The sequence below is a fragment of the Octodon degus genome, unplaced genomic scaffold (assembly GCF_000260255.1).
Source record: "Octodon degus isolate 3935 unplaced genomic scaffold, OctDeg1.0 scaffold00262, whole genome shotgun sequence".
Lineage (NCBI taxonomy): Eukaryota > Metazoa > Chordata > Mammalia > Rodentia > Octodontidae > Octodon > Octodon degus.
This window is the reverse complement of record NW_004524838.1, coordinates 957,327-976,770: the sequence shown is the minus strand read 5'-3', so window position 1 is coordinate 976,770 and position 19,444 is coordinate 957,327. Positions and strand designations below refer to the sequence as shown.

General features: G+C 35.3%; 1 protein-coding gene across 1 annotated transcript in view; it reads left to right on the top strand.

Annotated features, from left to right (window-relative positions):
* Vps50 (VPS50, EARP/GARPII complex subunit) overlaps nucleotides 1-19,444 on the top strand; it is a 137,829-nt gene that overhangs the window by 39,913 nt on the left and 78,472 nt on the right. Inside the window, exons 11-14 of the mRNA XM_023706534.1 lie at nucleotides 3,474-3,516; nucleotides 4,829-4,927; nucleotides 6,367-6,507; nucleotides 17,030-17,162. Coding sequence (XP_023562302.1) covers nucleotides 3,474-3,516; nucleotides 4,829-4,927; nucleotides 6,367-6,507; nucleotides 17,030-17,162 — 416 coding nt within the window. The remainder of the gene's footprint in view (nucleotides 1-3,473; nucleotides 3,517-4,828; nucleotides 4,928-6,366; nucleotides 6,508-17,029; nucleotides 17,163-19,444) is intronic.

Sequence of the window (19,444 nt, the reverse complement as noted above, 5' to 3'; positions counted from 1 at the left end):
ATTTATTTATTTATTTATTTGGCAGAACCAAGGATTGAACTCAGGCCCTTGCGCTTGCTAGGGAAGCACTTATTCCACTGAGCCATCTCCCCGGCCCCCCATAATGTAATTTTAATTCTGCTTTAGTTAAGAACTGAAGACTCAGTTGTCCTTAGGAATCAGGGAAGTACCATAATTATGAAGCTGCCCAATACGAAATAGCAGAAAGTGATAGGGCTCAGAAGAGTCTTGCCTACGACCATTGCCACCAAGCTATTTGAAAATTGTCTTCCAAATGCAGACCATATTGAATGTGCAGTTAAGCCCCTCCTCAGAGCTAATCCTGATGCTTTTTTGGAAAGTGTCATACAGAGCTTGGTCAATGGTGTTTGTCAGGTGAATGGATGGATGTGGGGGGGGGTGTACGTTGCATGTGGAGCTTCTTTAGAAGGCAGTTGCAGCAATTCAAGGTAAAGGTGATAATACTTGAGTTCAGTCACAGCTGAGAAGGTGTAAGCGTAGGAGGATAAGGCAAGTACTGAAGCAGCATGGAATTATAAAGATTTGATTATCAGTTATATGTCGAAAGAGGAAAGAATTAGGAGGATAGGATTTTCCACTGGTTAGAGTGGATGTTAATGTTTTCTATCAGGGCAGAAAACAGAAGAGAAGAAACTGCTGTAGGGAAGAGAAGATACTGATTTTTTTAAAGGTTTTAATTTTTATTTTGGGGTAACCATTATTCTATTCTGGTAATCACTGTTCTACTTCTGACTTCTGTGTGATTATCTTAACTTCTATGTGTGAGGAGGGTATGTGGTATTTGTCCTTTTTTTGTGGCTGGCTTATTTCATCTAAGGTGATGTCCTTTAGGTTAATCTATGTTGTCAAAATGATAGGCTTTAAATCCTTTTTAATTACCATGTAGTACGTACTCCATTGTGCATATAATCACATTTGCTTTAGCCCTTTATCCTTGTTTTGCGTTGGTTTAAGGGGCGGAATAGGGTAAGGTGAAAATGTATTTACTTCTTTCTTCTTTACAAGGGTACTGTTTTTAGTTATCCTTTTATAGGTGTTCTGGAGCCATTAGATGTCATTCATTCATTCATTCATTCATTCATTCATTCAAATTCATTGTTTTTGGACAAGAAATACCTGAAATCGTTTTCTAAGTGAATCTCAATCCTGTCTGCAAGGGTTTTTTTTTTTTTTTTCAGTACCGGGGATTGAACTCAGTTCTGTACTTGCCAGGCAAGCACTTATTATACTGAGCCATCTCCCTGGCCCCTGCAAGTATTTTCTTAGCCTACAACTGTGAATACAGTTTATTGTCAGGTAGAAGTCCTTGTTAGAGGTCTTAATTTTTCTAATAAGGTATCTAACCAATACTGTTGATTATCAATAGGAATGTTTTGCACATTCTCAGTTTTTACTTCAGAATATCATCGCCAGTTCTCCTCAATTTCAGTTGAAAAAATATTTGTATTTTACAAAGTAGTATTTGTAGAAAATGGCCATATTCCTGGAATGGTTTGGAGATGTGTCTGTGAGAGCGTTGAAAGCTAGCTAGTCGCCTCTTGTGGCTTTGCCTTCTGACCCGTCACTCTGTTTGTACACCTGTGCATTTGTCTCCCTGCGGTGCACGGTCTCCTTTGGCTTGCAGCGCAGGCTTCTGTGAGTCCCAAGTGCAAGGAGGCCTGCGTGTACGTGGCGAAGAGTGTTAAGCTTTTGAGCCTTTGGAGATACGAGGTCCTGTGTCTCAAGAGCTGTGAAATTTTCTCTCAGAACCCAGTAACTGGAAAATGATTTTTGTTTCTCTGTCTTGTCCCCTCCCTACCACCTTGTTTTGAGCTCCTGATACTTATATTATGGAGACTGAATCGGGTATTGTGGCTTTCCCCGTTTGCTGTAGCTACTGAGAGTGTGACAGCTGAATTTATAATTAATAGGTTACAGTTGTTTAAAAATGGTACAGTTTTGTTGTGTTAAACTACATCTTTTACTTCTTACTATTTTAAAAGTAATTTAAGTACATCCATTATGTTAAAATACTATGATTATGCTTATTTTGTTACATAGCACAAATTATTTTTAGTAATGAAATATAATAATTTAAATATTGATTTTAAGCTTTTGCCCGTAATGTTACACTGCATTTTGTTAGACGTGTTTCATGACTTGATGTACTAAAAAAGTTGTGTGTCAGCCAGTGATACTGCTCAGCGACACAGCGCCTGCTGGGCGAGCACAACATCCTGAGTTCAACCCCTGATACAGATAAAAGATTTGTGTGTTAAGTTTCAGTAGATAAAAGTTTTCTAGAGTCGTAATAACTTCTTCCTCTGCTTCATTTATTTCACACTGTTACACTACTGCTAACATTTGATAATGCCAGTTTTGATTTAAAATATATTTCTTTTGGCCACTTTATTGCTACAGTGTTTTGTGGTTTTTTGTTTTGTAATTTTAATTTGGTTTCCTTCAATGACTAATCAACTCAGATATCTGTTGGACTGTTGGATGACTACTTTATCAAATTTCCATTCAAGCTATTTGTCCTTTGTTTTCATTTTGTTCTTCTGATCATCTTGTGTATCCTTGAGTCGGCATTGTACTGCCTTTCTGCTGTAAATTTGTGATAGGCCTGTGCCTATTTTAGTGTATACTGTTTAACATTCTGTAGCCATTTTTTTAGTCTATTCTGAGCCCTTTGATTTGCCACAGTTTTTAGAAGCTGATTATTATTTTGTTCTACTAATAAAATAAACTTGTTGGGATTTTGGTTAGAATTTTTGTTATTTTAGGTCATTTTGGTGAGAATGTGTTGAAAGTTTTAGTCTATTAAGATGGTATAAATTTCCATGAAGTTAAATCTTATTTTAGTTTGCTATTGTATTTTGTGGTTTTTGTTGGACTTGATTCCCAAGTATTGGGTTTTTAAGAATGGTATTATAAAAATACTTCATTTTCAAATTTTGTTCCTGTTTAGAAATTAATTTTATCTTTAAAATTTTACTTTTCTGTCAACATAGTTTTTATTCTTAAAATTGGATCACAAGGGCTGGCAGGATAGCTCTGCAGTTTAAAGCACCTGCTCAGGCAAGTTTAGGCAAGCATGGTTCACTCTGTGGCACCATATGCCGCACCAGCCCTGCCCAGCGTGGGCTAAATGGGCCCCAAAAATAAATAGATAAATGAAAGTATTAAAAAATAAAATAAAATTAAATCACATTTTAACTCTCATGGTTTTAATTCTATTTGTAGATATTTATAGGATTTTCTACTCATACAATCCAGTGGCTATCATTAGTGACTCATGTTTCTAATTGTTTTTCTGCTCTTACTCTTGCCTTATTGTACCTTGTGTAGAATTAGCATCTTACTGCTCATACTCTTTGTATTTGTTATTTATTCAGCTAATGCACTGAATTTATTTAGTACTTAATTTTTAAAAAAAAAATAGATTCATGGAACTCTGTTTTATTCCATAGTGAGCTGAATTCAAAGCTGCAAGATACTTTAGAACAAATTGAGGTAAGAATGGTTTTGTTGTGTGAAGTGGCCGTGTTCAGACGCGTTTGAATAGCACAGGTGCAGCATGCCAGTTTACCTTTGTGTTGTTACCAGCTTTTTCTAAATCAGTACATTTAAACTCTTGGGTTTTTTTTGTGTGCAGTATTCATTATTGGTCATGGTAATATTGATCTACTTGTAAATTCAGTACTTTTGGAATTATGGGACCTCAAAACAGTACTTTGAAATATCATTTCTAGAAAAATCTCCATGCTATGTAGGTATTTGCTCATGTAAATAATATTATAGCCAAAATACTATTAATTATAATTTATCTCCTGCTTGTCCCTTTTAACTTAGTGAGTTAGTTACGTGTAACTATTGGCTGATGAAAAACTTTCCTAAAGGCATGAACCTTCTCATAATATCTCATATGATTCATCAAAAATGTAGAAAGTGGAAAGAAAAAGGTGTAAACATAAAGGCTTATTTTTCCTCCTATGTATATTCAAAATTCTTGTTTTGTCTTGGGAATCTTTGCAAAGCAGGATATTCATTTTAATAAGCTTAATAAGAATTAATCCTGTAATACTTTACTTTATTGCCTTTTGATAAATGCAAAAGTTGGACTTTTGTGAAAGTAGTCTTTGATCACAAATGCAATCATTTGCTAGTTGTGAAAATACTAATTTATTTGATAATCACTAAAACAACTGCCTTGAATTAAGTAAACACTTCCCTGACTGTTTACTTCTCAGAAGGCTTTTTGAGTTCAGATATTGTGTAAATGTCATAAGAAATATTATTCTATACCTATATAGAAAATCATTATTTAAAAATGAAGCCACTGAAATAGAACTACCATAAACAAGGTAGTGCATTTAAATATAAAGGCTTAAAGCTTCATATATGTACTGTCAATATCAGTATTTTTGGGGAATTTCTTTTTAGTAATTATAGAAAGATTGCTTTGTTGTATTTCAGTAGTTCTGCAAATTCACTTATAATTGTAAGAGGCTGGTAGATGCTTGAGGAAACACGAAGTTAAGAAAAAAATAGAATCCCTTGAGAAACTATCACTCTTTGTTTTCCTTAAAATGCTAAGCATGGATTTGAAAGCATAGAACTCACATGAATAACCTCTTAGTAAACTTGATTGCAATTGCTAACGTAGTAAAGTTATCTACTTATAATTTTATTGTTTGTCTGCTAAGTCCGTTTTGATGGTATGTTGTGATATTAATTAAAAGTGAGAGACTGGTTTTAATACTTTCCTCTAGTCTTCAAAACCTAGTTCCTTAATCGCTTTAGTTTTCCTGTTTTAATTATGTAGGAACAACTGGATGTAGCCCTTTCCAAAATCTGCAAAAATTTTGATATCAGTCATTATACCAAGGTTCAACAAGCTTATCGTCTTCTTGGAAAAACACAGGTTAGTTTTAAAAAGATGTTCTTTGTTTTTTTTTTTTTTCCCCGCCTAAATCAGGTATCTATTGACTTTCATGCTTAAATCTGAGTGTTATTATTGTAGTTCCTTAAAAGGTCTCATTTGAAAACGTACATTTTTATGCTGAATTAACAATAGTAATGTTGTTTGTATAGTCCCAGGGTGTATGTAGTAGAGTAAAAAGTTATGTTTGTTTTGAACTGTGAACTGCTTGCCAGGTTTAATATTTTTGTATAGGATTTAGGAAAAGTACATTATAAGGTAATTCAGGGGGAGATGTAATCTCTTGAAGCACAGCTTTTGGACTTAAAAAATGGCCTTTCACTACAGTATCCGACTTCATTGGTTCCCAGATAGGCTAGTGTGAGTCCCTCTATATAGTGTATAAACTTTTGTAGAGTGTGTGTGGTTAGCTATAAAACAGGTCCATTCCATTTACAAGATTTTCCAGAAGATTCTATTATTCTCATGTCATAGCTTCCCTTGTGATGCATGGTTTTGCACATTTTTACTGTTCAAAGTCTTCCTTGAGAAAATTGGAACAACAGCCATGACTTGAAAGCTCAGTATATATTCTTTGGGTTTAGCCGTACAGTGTTTAAACATGATGGATATGAATGTTTTCTTCCTTTAAATGGTCTCTTCTCTCATAAGGAAATTTAAGGCTTTGCCAGACCACTTAAATTCTACTTATATTTTAACATCTGAATTGTTGCAACTTACTAATTTATTCTAGGTACTGTCTTAAGCTATACCTGGGGCAAAATGCAAGAAAGAAAAATATACTTGGCAATTTTGAATGCCATATTTAAAGACCTCCAGCCTCTAATTTCTTCCATAGGATTGTTTTTATTCATTAAATATTTGTTAGTAACTACCAGACGCATTGCTCCAGGTACCTGCATATAGGATACCATCTGCATTATCTTCTTGTGAGAGATGCAGACATTAAATAAATCAATTAATATGCTGTCTGGTGATTAAAAGTACTACAAAGAGGTACAAATCAGGATAAGCAGACAGAGTGATGATACTGAGTTAAGTAGGATAATCAGGAAAGATAGTGCTGAGGTGAGCACTGAGTAATGGACCGAATGATGTGAGAAAGTGACTGATGGCAGAGGGGACCCAGAAGTGTGATTTTGCATAGTACCTTTGAAAACTCATTATGAATGCCAGGTACAATTACAGACCATCACAGCAGTACATACAACTCAGGCTTGTCTTGAGTGGTACGGTGTCCCTGGTTATAGGAAGCGTTATTTGCAAAGAGCACTCATTGCAGCCAGTTCTGAGACTAAGAGTGATCTGTGTGCTATAGTTACAATTGATGAAGATTTTTCCATGTGTTTTTTCAGTCTGTCGAAATTTATTTAAGAATACAAAGTTATATTTTGTTTTGTTTTGTTTTTTTCTTTCCACAGACTGCAATGGATCAGCTTCATATGCACTTCACCCAAGCCATTCATAATACTGTGTTTCAAGTTGTCCTTGGTTATGTGGAACTATGTGCAGAAAACACAGATACAAAATTCCAGAAACTACAATATAAAGATCTTTGTACAGTACGTAGTTGCTTAATTACTGGTCACACGTCCTTCCCTCTCTCGGGTTTAAAATTCGTATTCCCTTTTTCTTTACACTCACCACTTGAAGATTATACTACAAAGTGTGCCCAAAGCTTTTTCTCCCATATTGCTTTTTCCTCATAGAAAACGTGGAGCTCACTCAAAGGGAGGTGAAAGTTGCTGAGACTGGGGTGCAGTTGCTTCCAAATTGCCTCTCTTCTCTTGGGGCTTCTTTTACTGTCTCTGAATTCCTTTCTACACTTGCCTCTGGGGTGCTTCCAAGCACTCACCCTCATTTAGTCTTTCCATGCATTTGCATGCTATCTGTGTATCTATAATCAGTTTTCCCCTTTTCATTTTTAAAGAAGCATTAAATATTCAACAGGCAAGAAAGGGGTGGATTTGCACTTTGTTTCAGAAGTAGTTCTTGTTGATGGGGTGATAGAGAGTGTGAAGAAAAGAGAATGATTAGCTTCAGGCTTGGAGAGCTGGCAGTGCCATTTGCTTTTCTAGGGGCTAATGGCAAGGTGCAAGACTGCAGTGGAAAGTCAGGTGGGAGCAAATACCAAGTTTCTAGAATGGCAAGGAAGTTGATTTGGAAGTAAGGACTCAATATCCCATCGGTGGTAAGGGGGAGTCATTGTCACTTCTGATTAAAAGTGGGGTGGAGCTTAGTGGTAGAGTGCGTCCTTAGCATGTACAAGGCCCTGACTTTGATCCCTACCACCATGAAATAGTAAAAGTAAACAAAAGTAGCTGGCAGTAATTGAGGATGTGTTTGTGTAGGAGCAGATGTGAGAGTGGAGTAAAAGGTAGGAAGAAGCAAGTCTTCAGACATAAATAGAAGGTGCTCCTTGTGGCACAGTTTTGAATGAGAAGAGAGAGTAGGCATTTTGGCAGTTTATTTTCTCTATCCTGTGATAATATTTTGAAGGAAGTCTTTAGACATTAACGGATTTAAAAAAAATTATAATTAATGGTACAGAGGAAGGGGGAGATAGAATTCCTTTGAGTAGAGAACAATTGTTCTTCCTTTAAATGGAAAGAGCTTAGAAATAAAAAGGTAATCGTCAACTTGCTTCATTCATAGTATTATTTTCATTTACTTTCAAATGTCAGCCTAAATGAGCTGAGTGAAATTAAGCTAATTTTTAAAAAAAATCCTTGTAGAAAGAAATCTGGGTCAAACTTAATATTCTGTTTTTATTAACTCTCATGAACAGAATCTCAGAGTTTGTTAAGCAGGTGGGATCCTGTCTCATTGTGAAACTTCTGCTCTTCATTCCTTTTACCATTGGTCAAATTTAAAGGCTCACTTGGTTTGAGCTTTTAAAGATAATTTTGGAACTGAACATGTTCATGTTTTGATGACTAAACTGTTTCTAAAAAATTGAACTAGAACAAATTTTTTCTTTGTAGAATCTATTCTTTAGTTTGAGTTTTCTGTTTTTCTTGAATATATTGGCTTATTGTTTTTAGACAGATTGTTTAGGTTCATTAAAATGTGTACGTTATTTTGAAACAGTGGCTCATGCTTAGCAAAAATTTAAAAGAATTCAACTTTATTTCTTTCTGGAAAGGAACTATGTAAAGGGCCTTAATGGCAATTTTATTTACTTAAAAAATTAAGCTTTTTGATTGGATTTACATTTGATTTATCCAATACATTTACACCTTTTTTTGGGAGAGATTTATTGAGATGACATGGAAGCCCTTAATTTATTGACCTTGTATAGAGACCCTTTGTAGGTTGAGTGTTTATAGTCATCTTTTTTTTTTTTTTTATAACAAAAGAAAAGTTAGGTTAAAGGTTTTTTTGTTGTTGTTGTTGTTTTTTTTTTTTTTTTTTTTTTTTTTCAAATAACGTATATTTGGTAGGATGATGGTTTTTCCTGTGACATTTATTTCAAGATGTTGATTAGGATATTTTTAAAAATTTTATGATAATATAGTTGGATATATCAGCTAAATGATTTTAAGCTTTTTCCAGTTACTTTCCAGATGGTCTTATGGAGTTTTGAGTTCTGTTTTTTGAAATGAACTTCATACTTTAGTCAGACTTTGGGGTGAATACAGTTTGCCTTTTAGAAAACAACTGAAATGATTTCAGAGTATGATTTCACATGTTGGCATGTGAAAGTTATTTAGCAGTGGTCCTCAAGTGCTGTGCCATTACAGATGGTTTGTATGTATACATACAGGAAGACAGAGTCTAGTCTAATTTGTCATCCCTATAGGCTTGTAGAATTTCATTCTTATAAGTAATAGCTCCTAAAAATTGAATCACAATCATCTAGTATCAGTTTTTTAATTAATACTGTCAATAGATGCGTTTGGTAAAAGTTCCATTGTATATTGTCTACTTTGATAGTCATATAAAAAACTAAAGACAATTTCTTTCTTTGGGTATAAAACATGTTTCTGTTTATAGATTCTCAGGGTACTCTTTGTTGTGAAAAATTAATTTATTTTCCTTTTTTTTTTTTTGCAGAACCAGGGATTGAACTCAGGCCCTTACACTTGCCAATTGAACTCAGGCCCTTGCGCTTGCCAGGGAAGCGCTAATTCCATTGAGCCATCTCCCTGGCCCTAATTTATTTTCTTTGATCAGATAGTGTGAGAGGATACTAGCTTTTATTTATTTATTTATTTTTTTGCTTTCAATGATGTCTGTAGGAAGTTCAAAACTAAATTTAATAATGTTCATTTATAGAATCAGACTTGCTCTTTGGTTCTGTTTGTTTGTTTGATTGTTTATTTTTGTATGTGGCCACTTCAGCCTGCCCTGAGTGTGGGACTGTAGTGGCATGTGGTGCTGGGGATCAAACCATGGTACCCTGCACCTGCCTAAGCTTGCCCAAGCAGGCGCTTTAGACCCTTGAGCTATCTCACTGGCCCCTTATTTTTACTTATTTATTGATTTTATTGTTTGGTATTCTTTAGAATTAACTGCTTCTTTTTTTTTTTTTCTGTGTTCAGGCTTTTTAAAATAATCTACTGTCATAGTTGCATGTCACATGTAGTCTTTATAGTTAGGATTAATATAGGTATGTAGTTTTTGTTAATACATGCTATGTATTTATTAATATAATTCTCTTAAGATACATTAATTGTAGAAGACAGACAAGAAGAAAATTTATGTCTGCCTGTAAAACTGGCTCTTTTATTATATGTGTAAGCAGACTTATGAAAGTAGCTGATATACTCTTAAGTCATTTTCCCACGTATGTTATAAGCAGTTTTCCATTTCAATAAAGGTGAAACTCATATAACTTTTTAGAATACCATTTCAGTATAAGAGATCCTGTGGATTCATCCTCTGAGATGTCTGTTTCATTTCCATCTTTTGTCATTATGAACAAAATGATAGAAAATATTCTTACAGCTAAATCTATGCTTTAGTTCTTTAGGATAAATCATGCAAAATGATATTCTATTGTCAGTCTTTACATTTTAAGACTTTTGGCTTGTGTTTCCAGAATTATTCAAAAGTATATTTCAATTCATGTTCCAAATCAGTGTTTGCTTTTTAATACTTTTTTCTTAATGCAAAAATGCTGGCCCTCCGCTCCCCTCCCCTTTTGTGCCCTCTGCCCCTGAAACTGCTGAGGGTGTGGCAAGTCCTCTCCGTTGTATTAGTTTAAGAGCCCTTAAAACTATCAATATAATTAATGTAGACTGATGCTGGGTCATTTGTAGGGGCAGGAATTGGGGATATAAAGTGCCAGTTTATTTTTGGAAGGTGGCATGAAATTGGCAGCAGGAAAAAATAAGTAACTTACTTATAGAAAAATCATTTTTGAAACTTGCCCAAAACCCCTATCCTTAATTTTTTTTTTTTTTTTTTTCCAGAACTGGGGATTGAACTCAGGCCCTTGAGCTTGCCAGGCAAGCATTTACTCTACTGAGCCATCTCCCTGGCCCCTCTATCCTTAATTTAATAATGATTTTATATTTAAACATTTCAGGAAGCGCAGGACGAATGAATGGCATTTTATGATGTGAAACTTTGAAAGAGAATGCGTATTCTAATTACACATCCTTTACTTGTTTGATAATAAGGTGCTACTTGGTTCAGGCAAGTCTGGGCCATTTATATCAGACACATTACATTATCTATGGTTATGTACATATTTACTATTAATGACATGCCTAGGAGAGGAGAATAACTATTTTTTCCATGATGCATTTTAAATCATGAATGAACCAAGCGGATGCTTATTTTTATCTGTGGAGTATTATGGAGGCTAGGTGATTTGCTTTAACCTTTGAGATTTAAATACTTGAAGTGATCTGAAAGAGTGATGACCTGTCACAAGTCACAAGGTTGGTCCCTAAATCCACATATGCTCTATCCAGGTCAGCGCTCTTCCTGCTACTGTGTCTGGTACCATCTTTCTGATTTCTTATGCTGAGAAAGTACTTAAGATACTTTTAGTTTGGAATTTACCATTTGAAAGATTGGACAGGTGGTCCGTGGCTGCTTAGTCCAGATATTTCCTTCAGTCCCCCTGCACAGAATGTTTTAGCTCTCTGGGCCTAGTTCTGTTTTGACCAGTAGTATATTTCCAGAAGTGTCTTTAGGGAAGTGTTCTCAGCAACCTCTGATGACACGAGCTCACAGTGCTAATCATATTCATCTAACACTACTCACAACCTTTTGTTGGTTCTTGAAATCTGTGTGTGTGCGCGCGTGTGTGTGTGTGTGTGTGCGTGTTTGTGTGTGTGTGTGTGTGTGTGTGTGGGTAGGGTAGGGTAGGGTAGGGTTAGGGGTAGGGGTAGGGGTAAGGTAGGGTAGGGTAGGGTAGGGTGCGGTGAATTTTGGATCATAGGATACCAAGTGCCTGTTCTCTTCATGTTTGTTAGGATTAGAGTTTTAAATCTACGTGTTAAATAAAAACGAAATAATGTTCTATGGATTCTTCTGAGAATTTTTATTTTGATCTTATGAAAAGAATCTTCCTTAGATTTTTGGAGGGATCTGGTAATGCAGGTTTTTGATGAATATAAAAGAAATTATGCAATAAATAGAGGTTAACTCTGTGCCTCTTTTTTCCCTCTTATCACTTTACTTTGTATTTAATGAACATCCAAAGGATGACATTCTTTAATGTGTGCCTCAGACTCAGAAAGGTTGCTTGTGCACTATTTGAAAATGGCCTCAGCTTATTATTTCTAATCACAGCTAGCACATGGCTGCTTTTGATGAGTTAATTTCATCCTAGTTTTGTATCTTTGTTCTTTTTCCTCTTACCACACAACTTTCATTGAAGATGAAGTTGGAAATAGCTATAGAACCTAAAGATAGTCTGCAATTAAATTTCTACTTCTTGTCTTTAATTTTAAAAAAAGTTTAGGACACATTATGTAGTTCTTGAGGGGATCTCAACTGTGTAAATGTTTTCTAAAATAATCCATTGAAGGCTTTTATTGCTTTTTTCCCCATATATGATATGAATGTAGAACTAGAATTACCATATAGTGTTGTCATGAGATATTCCTGTTGTGCCAAATGAATCCCCGCTTCATCGAAACTTGAGGTTAATTTCAGTGTTAGATATTTACTAATTGGTAAATGACTTAAGCCAGGAACGAGACAGGAAGATTTAGGGAGGTGAAAACACGTCCAGAGTGGCCTTACTGTTTGGTATCATGTGACTGTTTAAGTTGTGGAATTGGTGCCAATTGGAATACAGGACCTCTTATTCTTGATCTGTATCTCTTTCTGAACTGCTGTGCAGATCTGAAGAGTTACTGGGTGAGTAGAGATTGTATGGGTGGTTGAGAAATTTCAGTCTTCTTGGTCTGTCCCTGTAATTCCTTAGGTAATTATTTGTTGGTCCAGTAAGGTTCTCTGTTTGGAGGTGATTTTCATAAGATAATTTGCAAATACTAGCTGCGAGCAATTTTAAGGATGTGGTGTCAAAAGCATGAGAAGCATTTGTGGCTGCGAGGGTAGACATCGTGTGGTTACATCACATAATTAATGAAAAGTGTCTGATTTTATCATGGATGAATCCAACTTATGGCCAGCACAACTGACAGGTACAGAGATTAAGAAATCTGCGTATGAATCTGTTGAAACCATATTTAAAAAAATTGTTCCCTTTTCCTTAAACTGTTTGTTATATTTAATAAAAGTCTCTAAAATTGTTTTTATTTTAAGATTGAATCAGACAAGAATGATCACGTTACTCAAATCCTTGGTGCTAAAGATACCATGATCTTATGCTTGTAAACATGATTATATTTAAAGATAATTATATTTGAGAACTTTTCATAGACTTAGGCAAATGCAGTGGCTTGGCTAGATCTGTAAATCATTCTTGATTCAGTGAGAAAAAGACTTGGTATAACTTCATTGCATTATCTCAGATTTTTAAAAAATTGTATATATTTATGTGTGCATTTGTACAAATCTGTTTCAGCAAATCTCAAGAGCTAACATAACAAATAGGTAGGCCAATAATGTAGCTACTTTGTGAATAAGTGGAGAATACAGAGTACGTCTAAGTGTTAATTTTCTGCTTGATTAAACTGTGACAAGTATAAAAGAAATTAATCGGTGGTCTGTAATACAGTTACTTATGTAATTTTTCTTTGGAAGAAAGATGATTAGTGCTACTTTCCTACCAGAAGGAATGTTGAAAAATGCATAGATTAAGTATATTTACATCATATGAATGCATGAAAACTTGAGTTTATGAAAGCTAGAAAAGATCCCTTACAGAGAGGTATTTTTATTTCAGTCAGTGATTGTTTTCTTACACTATGCATCAGTATTGGTTAAGACAATAGGTCAGTAATGTTAAGAAATGGCTTAAGTGTAATGAAATGCTAGAGTAAAGTGAGGAAAATGAAGTAAAACTGGTTCATTGGAAGGTAGCAGTTATAAAATTAAGCATGACAACTTGCCACAAATTATTTTTTACAATTTTGTAGTACTTTTAAGGATATATGAATGATAGTTTATTCTACCAGTCTTATGTGATTTTAATATTTTATATTTACAAATAAGCTTTTACTGTACAGCCTTGTATGTGTGTAATTCCCATTGTGGAGGTGTCTTCAGGAAAGATTTCTAGAAACGAGATTGCTAGTTCAAAGCAAAACCACAATATATTATCAACACTATAGTGAATATTTAAATCTTAAAAAAATTGTTACAGTAAAAGACACATTGTCATTAGTTCTCCTCAAAATACTCCCCCTGGCTTCAAACATGAATGCCATCATTCTTGTCACTTGCTGAAACACTTCTGGAAGTCCTCTCTCATGTTTTTAATTACACTGTTATGGCCACCTCAGTTTTCCTTTCATGGCTATTTTGACATGGAAGGAGCCAGAAGTCTGAGTAAGATAGAGAGAACACAGTGCAGTGTTTTACCACCTGCCCTTCTGGTGGGTGGCACTCAGCAGCGGCATCCACTTTACTTTTTATAATGCTTTAAAGGGACCCTTATGACAGAGGACTCCAGAACTGCTTCACATCGTAGCGAGTGATGGGATAGGTGTGTTCCAAGGAAGGGGGAGAATTTTGGGGAAATAATATTTTTGTGTTTTATGTTTTATATATATTTTATGTATATAACTTAAATATATCAATTGTTTGATCAGTCTTTGTACACTGTATACTGTTTTGTTTTCTTTTCAGTACTGGAGTACTAGAGGTTAAATAAAGGCTCTTTAAGCTGAGCTATAAGCCTAAACCTTTAGAATTTTTTTTTTTTTTTAAATTTTGAGGTAGGGTCTCCCTAAGTCACTGAGTTTCCTTGGCTGGGCTCCCACTTGTGGTCTTCCTGCCTCAGCCTCCGAGCATGTTGGGATTACAAATTGTGCCACCGTGCCTGACACCAAGGTAGAGTGTTTTGTTACATGGTGCCAAGTCCAAGGCTTCCTCAGGGGTGTAGTGTTTTGTATTCCCACCAGCAAATGTATTGGAGTGCCCTTTTCTTCACAGCCTGACCAACAGAATACATATGAGTGTGTGTGGTGTCCGAGGAAAAGAAAGTCAGTCACTAAAGTGGTTGGGACAGATTTTTATCAATAATAGAGTATTCCAGTTAAAGAGTATAGCATGAACTGAACTGAATTTAAAATTGTACAAAGGGAACTTTATATTTTGAAGAGAGAATGAGGGACTAGAGAGAGGGTTGGGAGGGACTTAATGCAGTAAAGAAGTAAAAAATTGCAAAAAAAAAAAAAAAAAAAAGTGAAAAAGTGATTGAAACCTATTGAAGTCTGTTAACCGGTACTTGTGAAAGTTAGGTTCCTAATGCCCATGGAGGCTGGGTGAGGGGCCTGTCCTTGGGTGTTGGCTGTACCAGTAAATTACTTTGGCTGTCTTCAGTTTCTTCAGGGAAGCTTGGTATGGGAGGGCAGGAGCATCCTAAGGATATGACCTTGAGCCATTAGAAACTGGTGGAGTGTGTTCAAGTCCTTTTAGGCCAGGTTTTAGGCCTTGGGAAAGTTACATAGTTATAAAGGTGGCTCAGAGGAACCTGGCTAGAGTTTGATTGAGGAAGGACTCATTTCTAATGTTCAGTTTTAAAATTTTAAGTTAGATGAGTGAGCATTTGCTTATTTTGTAATTTTAATTTATTTGTCTTATGAGTAAAATGAAAAAAAAAACGAGGAAAGTGGAACATAATTTCCAGTGTTTTAGGTCATTTGTTGTTGTTGCTGTTGTCGTTTTGGTGCTGTTGTTATTCTTTGTTTTTGTTTTTGTAACAGGGTCTTACTGTGCAGACTAGGTTGATGTTCAGCTCACTAAGTAACCCAGGCTGGCCTCAAGCTCACAGCGATCCTTCTGCGTAAGCCTTCCTAGCACTGGGATTACAGGGCTGTGCTGCCACACCTTGCTTACAGGCTCAGAGGAGGCCTTGCTAATCACTGTGTCGTCCCAGTTTTGGTACAGTGCTGTTATGTGAGCACACTGGGACCATTTTTTTATGTTGCAATGAAGTCTGTTCATTTGCCTTCTTTCCCATTTTCCTGTAGAATTACTGTGGTTTTTTCCAAACATTTTTGTTTGTTTTTGAGACAGGTTTTCAATATGATGCCTCTTGTCTTAACTGTAGCTGGGAGTTCACCTTGTACCTCTGTATCCAGTTTCCCAAACTTGTAAGAGTCCTTTTTATCTATGGACTATTCACTCTAGTGTGAATTTATGTTGTGGATCTTTTTTTCAAGTACATCACTGTTCGTTGACTCTGAGTCCATTTGTTGTTTTTATTTGTTTTATCACTGACCCTGTAGGAACAGCCCGGTTTGTTACAGTGTCATTAGCAGAAATAGTTTTCTTTTTTTCTCACCTTTTGCCTTTAATGTTTCATGTAGTCTGATTGCATGGGCGGGAGCCTGCAGAACATTGGTGAACAGGTGATGAGCACGCTTTGCTCCCGACCACAGCGGTTTAAGTGTTGGTATTTTCTCAATTTACGGAAATAGCCAACAATTCTCATTTTTGTGATCAATTTTTAGTTAGGAATGGGTGTTCAGTGTTATAAAGGTTTTTTTTTTTTTTTCAGCATCTCTTTGGATAATCATTTGTTTTTGGCTAGACCTTATTGTAGGGCACACGATAGTGAGAGGCTTTCAAGATTAGAGACCGTTGTAGCATTTTTGCCGTTAACCCCTCCTGGATACCGTGAGTCACACAAGTTAGTGTTTTTAATAGCTACATGAATGTTTGACAAATGTGGAAGCTGAGGAAGGAGAGATTGCCATGGGAATAAAACCCTGGAGAGAGAAGACAGCCACCAACTCTGTCATCCTGAGCAGCCGCCACACGGTAGCTGTTCTTGCTGTAGCCACAGGCAGAGCCTTTCAGTGTACTGGTAACTTGACCAGTTGTGGGTGGTGTAGCACAAACTAAAGGAATCCTAGAACATCTCAAATGATGGAGCAAATATCACAGTGTGGCAAATGAGAACCCTGCAAAATAGAAATTAGGCAGAATGACTTTTCACAAAAGATAGGGAAAAAAGTCATGCCTTCTTGTTAGAACATTGAGATGATTCAAGCTGAAGAGTTTTACTGTTAGATGTGGAATGTCTGTATCGATTTGGTTTAAAGAATTTGGAGATGCTCAAAGCTACTTTTTGAGTTTATACAAATGAGGTGATTGCATTGAAGACCACCTCCCATTTTTCTAGTTGTTACTCACATCTGAGGATAAATATACAGCTGGGTTGCTACGTTTAGGAGCATGTTTTTGAAAAACATACGTCAGAAAGTTTACGCTGCTGTTTATGAGAACAGCTGGTGATGCAGTAGTATTTTTTAGACTCTGAGGTTCTGTGAATATAGTTGATTCATAGTGTACTAAGGAGCAGAAAAATGTCATGTTGAAATGGGAATGTAAAGAATTTTATTAATTTTCTCTTTAAATTTGTTAGTAGAGGTAGTTTTCTTACTATAATTTATAAAATAATTTCAATAGTAATAGAACATTTTATTTTGATTAGCTATACAAGTAAACAGTAATTTGCAAATTCGCTTTTCTCATTTCCTTCAGCATGTTACACCAGATAGTTATATTCCTTGCCTTGCGGATCTGTGCAAAGCACTCTGGGAAGTTATGCTGAGCTACTACAGGACGATGGAATGGCATGAAAAGTATGACAATGAAGATACTACTTCAGCTTCTGGTAGGAAATTATTTTGATATTATTTTAAAGATCAAAATATATAACAGGACTGGGGAGATAGCTCAGAGGTCTAAGGGCCTATCTGGCAAGCACGAGGACCTGGATTTGATCCCTAGGATCACACACCTTGCTGCCGCAGAACTCTGGACATGCTGTGCTGGCCACCAAAACTGGGTGTGGTGGCATACACCTGTAATCCCAGCACTGGAGAGGCTGAAACAGGAAGATCATTACAAGTCTGAACTGTGTAATGACACCGTGTACCAAATAAATAAAAGATTTTAAAAAACTATATAAATACAATGTACCAAATTTCTGGAATAAGAAGATAAAAAGGTACAGGATACCTTTAGGAATTCAGATATTACTGATAGTAGATGTTACTATAATAATGTAGTTATTATAGATGTTATTATAATAATGTAGATAGTTAAATAGCAAAGAAAGGGATTCAGCTACCTTAAAAGCTCTGTGACCTTTAGAGATTAACTGGATAAAAGTACATTTTTTTAAAAAATCAAGACTACTGATAATCTTTATTATAATCATTAAACATCAAATTGTAGCCAGTGATTACCACGTCAGTATCTTCATGTAGCTAGAAATAGCTAATCAGATATACTGGTATTTTTTTTTCCAAGTAACAAAGAATTACCAGAGTATGTCTGGAAAATTTTTTTAAAAAGACACTACTTTTTTTTTTACTTACTGTCAAATGTATTTTAAACTGTCAAGAGTAACATGGAAACTCTACTTCAGAGAAAAATGGAAATTTCTATTTCTGTTGTACTGTAACAAATGTGAAGCTGCCCAGCCAAGGGAGAGTCACAAGTCTGACATATGACACAGGCTATATATGCAGGGACAATCTATGAAATCTACAAATGTCACACCCTTATGTAAACCTGATGGGTCTTTATGATGTAGATCTATAGAAGGCAGAGAATTCCATTTTCTTTTCTTCTTTCTTTCTTTCTTTCTTTCTTTCTTTCTTTCTTTCTTTCTTTCTTTCTTTCTTTCTTTCTTTCTTTTTTTTTTTGTGGAATTGGGGATTGAACTCAGGACCCATTCTACTGAGCTGTCTTCCTGACCTGAGAACTCCCATTTTCAAACCTGGGTATTTTATGCTTTGTATCCAAAATACTTTTTTAAGGAGACAGTAACATGAGAGTCCAAGAATATGTACTGATAAACTTAAGTCTAAGTTATAGGGAAGTTTTTTTAAAAAATGATTCTTTTAGCTGGCACACATCTGTAATCCCAGAAGTTGGGAGGCTGAGACAGGAGGATCGCTGTAAGTTCTAGCATAGCCTAAACTATAAAGTGAGACCCTGTCTCAAAAATCAGTCAATCAAAAGGCTGGCCAGATAGCTCAGCAGTTTAAAGCGCCTGCTTAAGCAGACACAGGGGCCAGGGGTTTGATTCCTGGCCTGTTGTGCTGGCCCCTCTCCGAGGGTGTGCTGTGAATATATATAATGAGACTGGGTGTGGTGGCACACACCTGTAATCCCAGCGCTTGGGAGGCTAAAAAACAGAAGGACGATGAGTCCTATCTGTGTAGTGAGACCCTGTTATAAATACATTAAAAAAAAAATCAATCAGTAAATAAAACAAATTTAGTGTTAGTTGCAAACTAGATAAGACATTGGTCTATTTAAATGCTACGACGTCATTAAATATTTAATGTTAACCTGTTTTGCTAATTTTTACATTGTACTAATAATGCTACATTCTAAGAATTAATAATTATTGATAGTTTTGTTTTTAATTTTTTTGATACTTTCCTTTCTGAACATATATGAAGACTTAATTTCATAAAGAAGTTAAAATACTTATCTTTGAATGGTAACTGCAACTTTAAAAGACTATGGTTTGGACATCTAAGTAATAAAGAACAAATCTGAGAAATTATTTTATTAATAGGCATGCTATTAAAATTATTATGTTTGTATTATATATGCTAACTATTTTGAGCAATAGCTGCTTAGCTGATGAAAATGCTTTTATTTTTTATTCTTTTTTATTTTTTATTTTTTCCATTTTTTTGGACATAATTTTATTGATAAATAGCAATGAGACAGTTTCAAATCAAATCGGTAGAGCAGTTTCAATAATTACCACACTGCATACATTCTTGTTAGTGGTTAATTGCTGTACAAGATGCGGACTGGATATCCTATTTTCAAACACCAATAGAACAAATCATTCTATTCATTAAGAGAATGTAACTATATATCTATCCTAACCACTTTGAATACACAGATACAAAATGGACATTCATC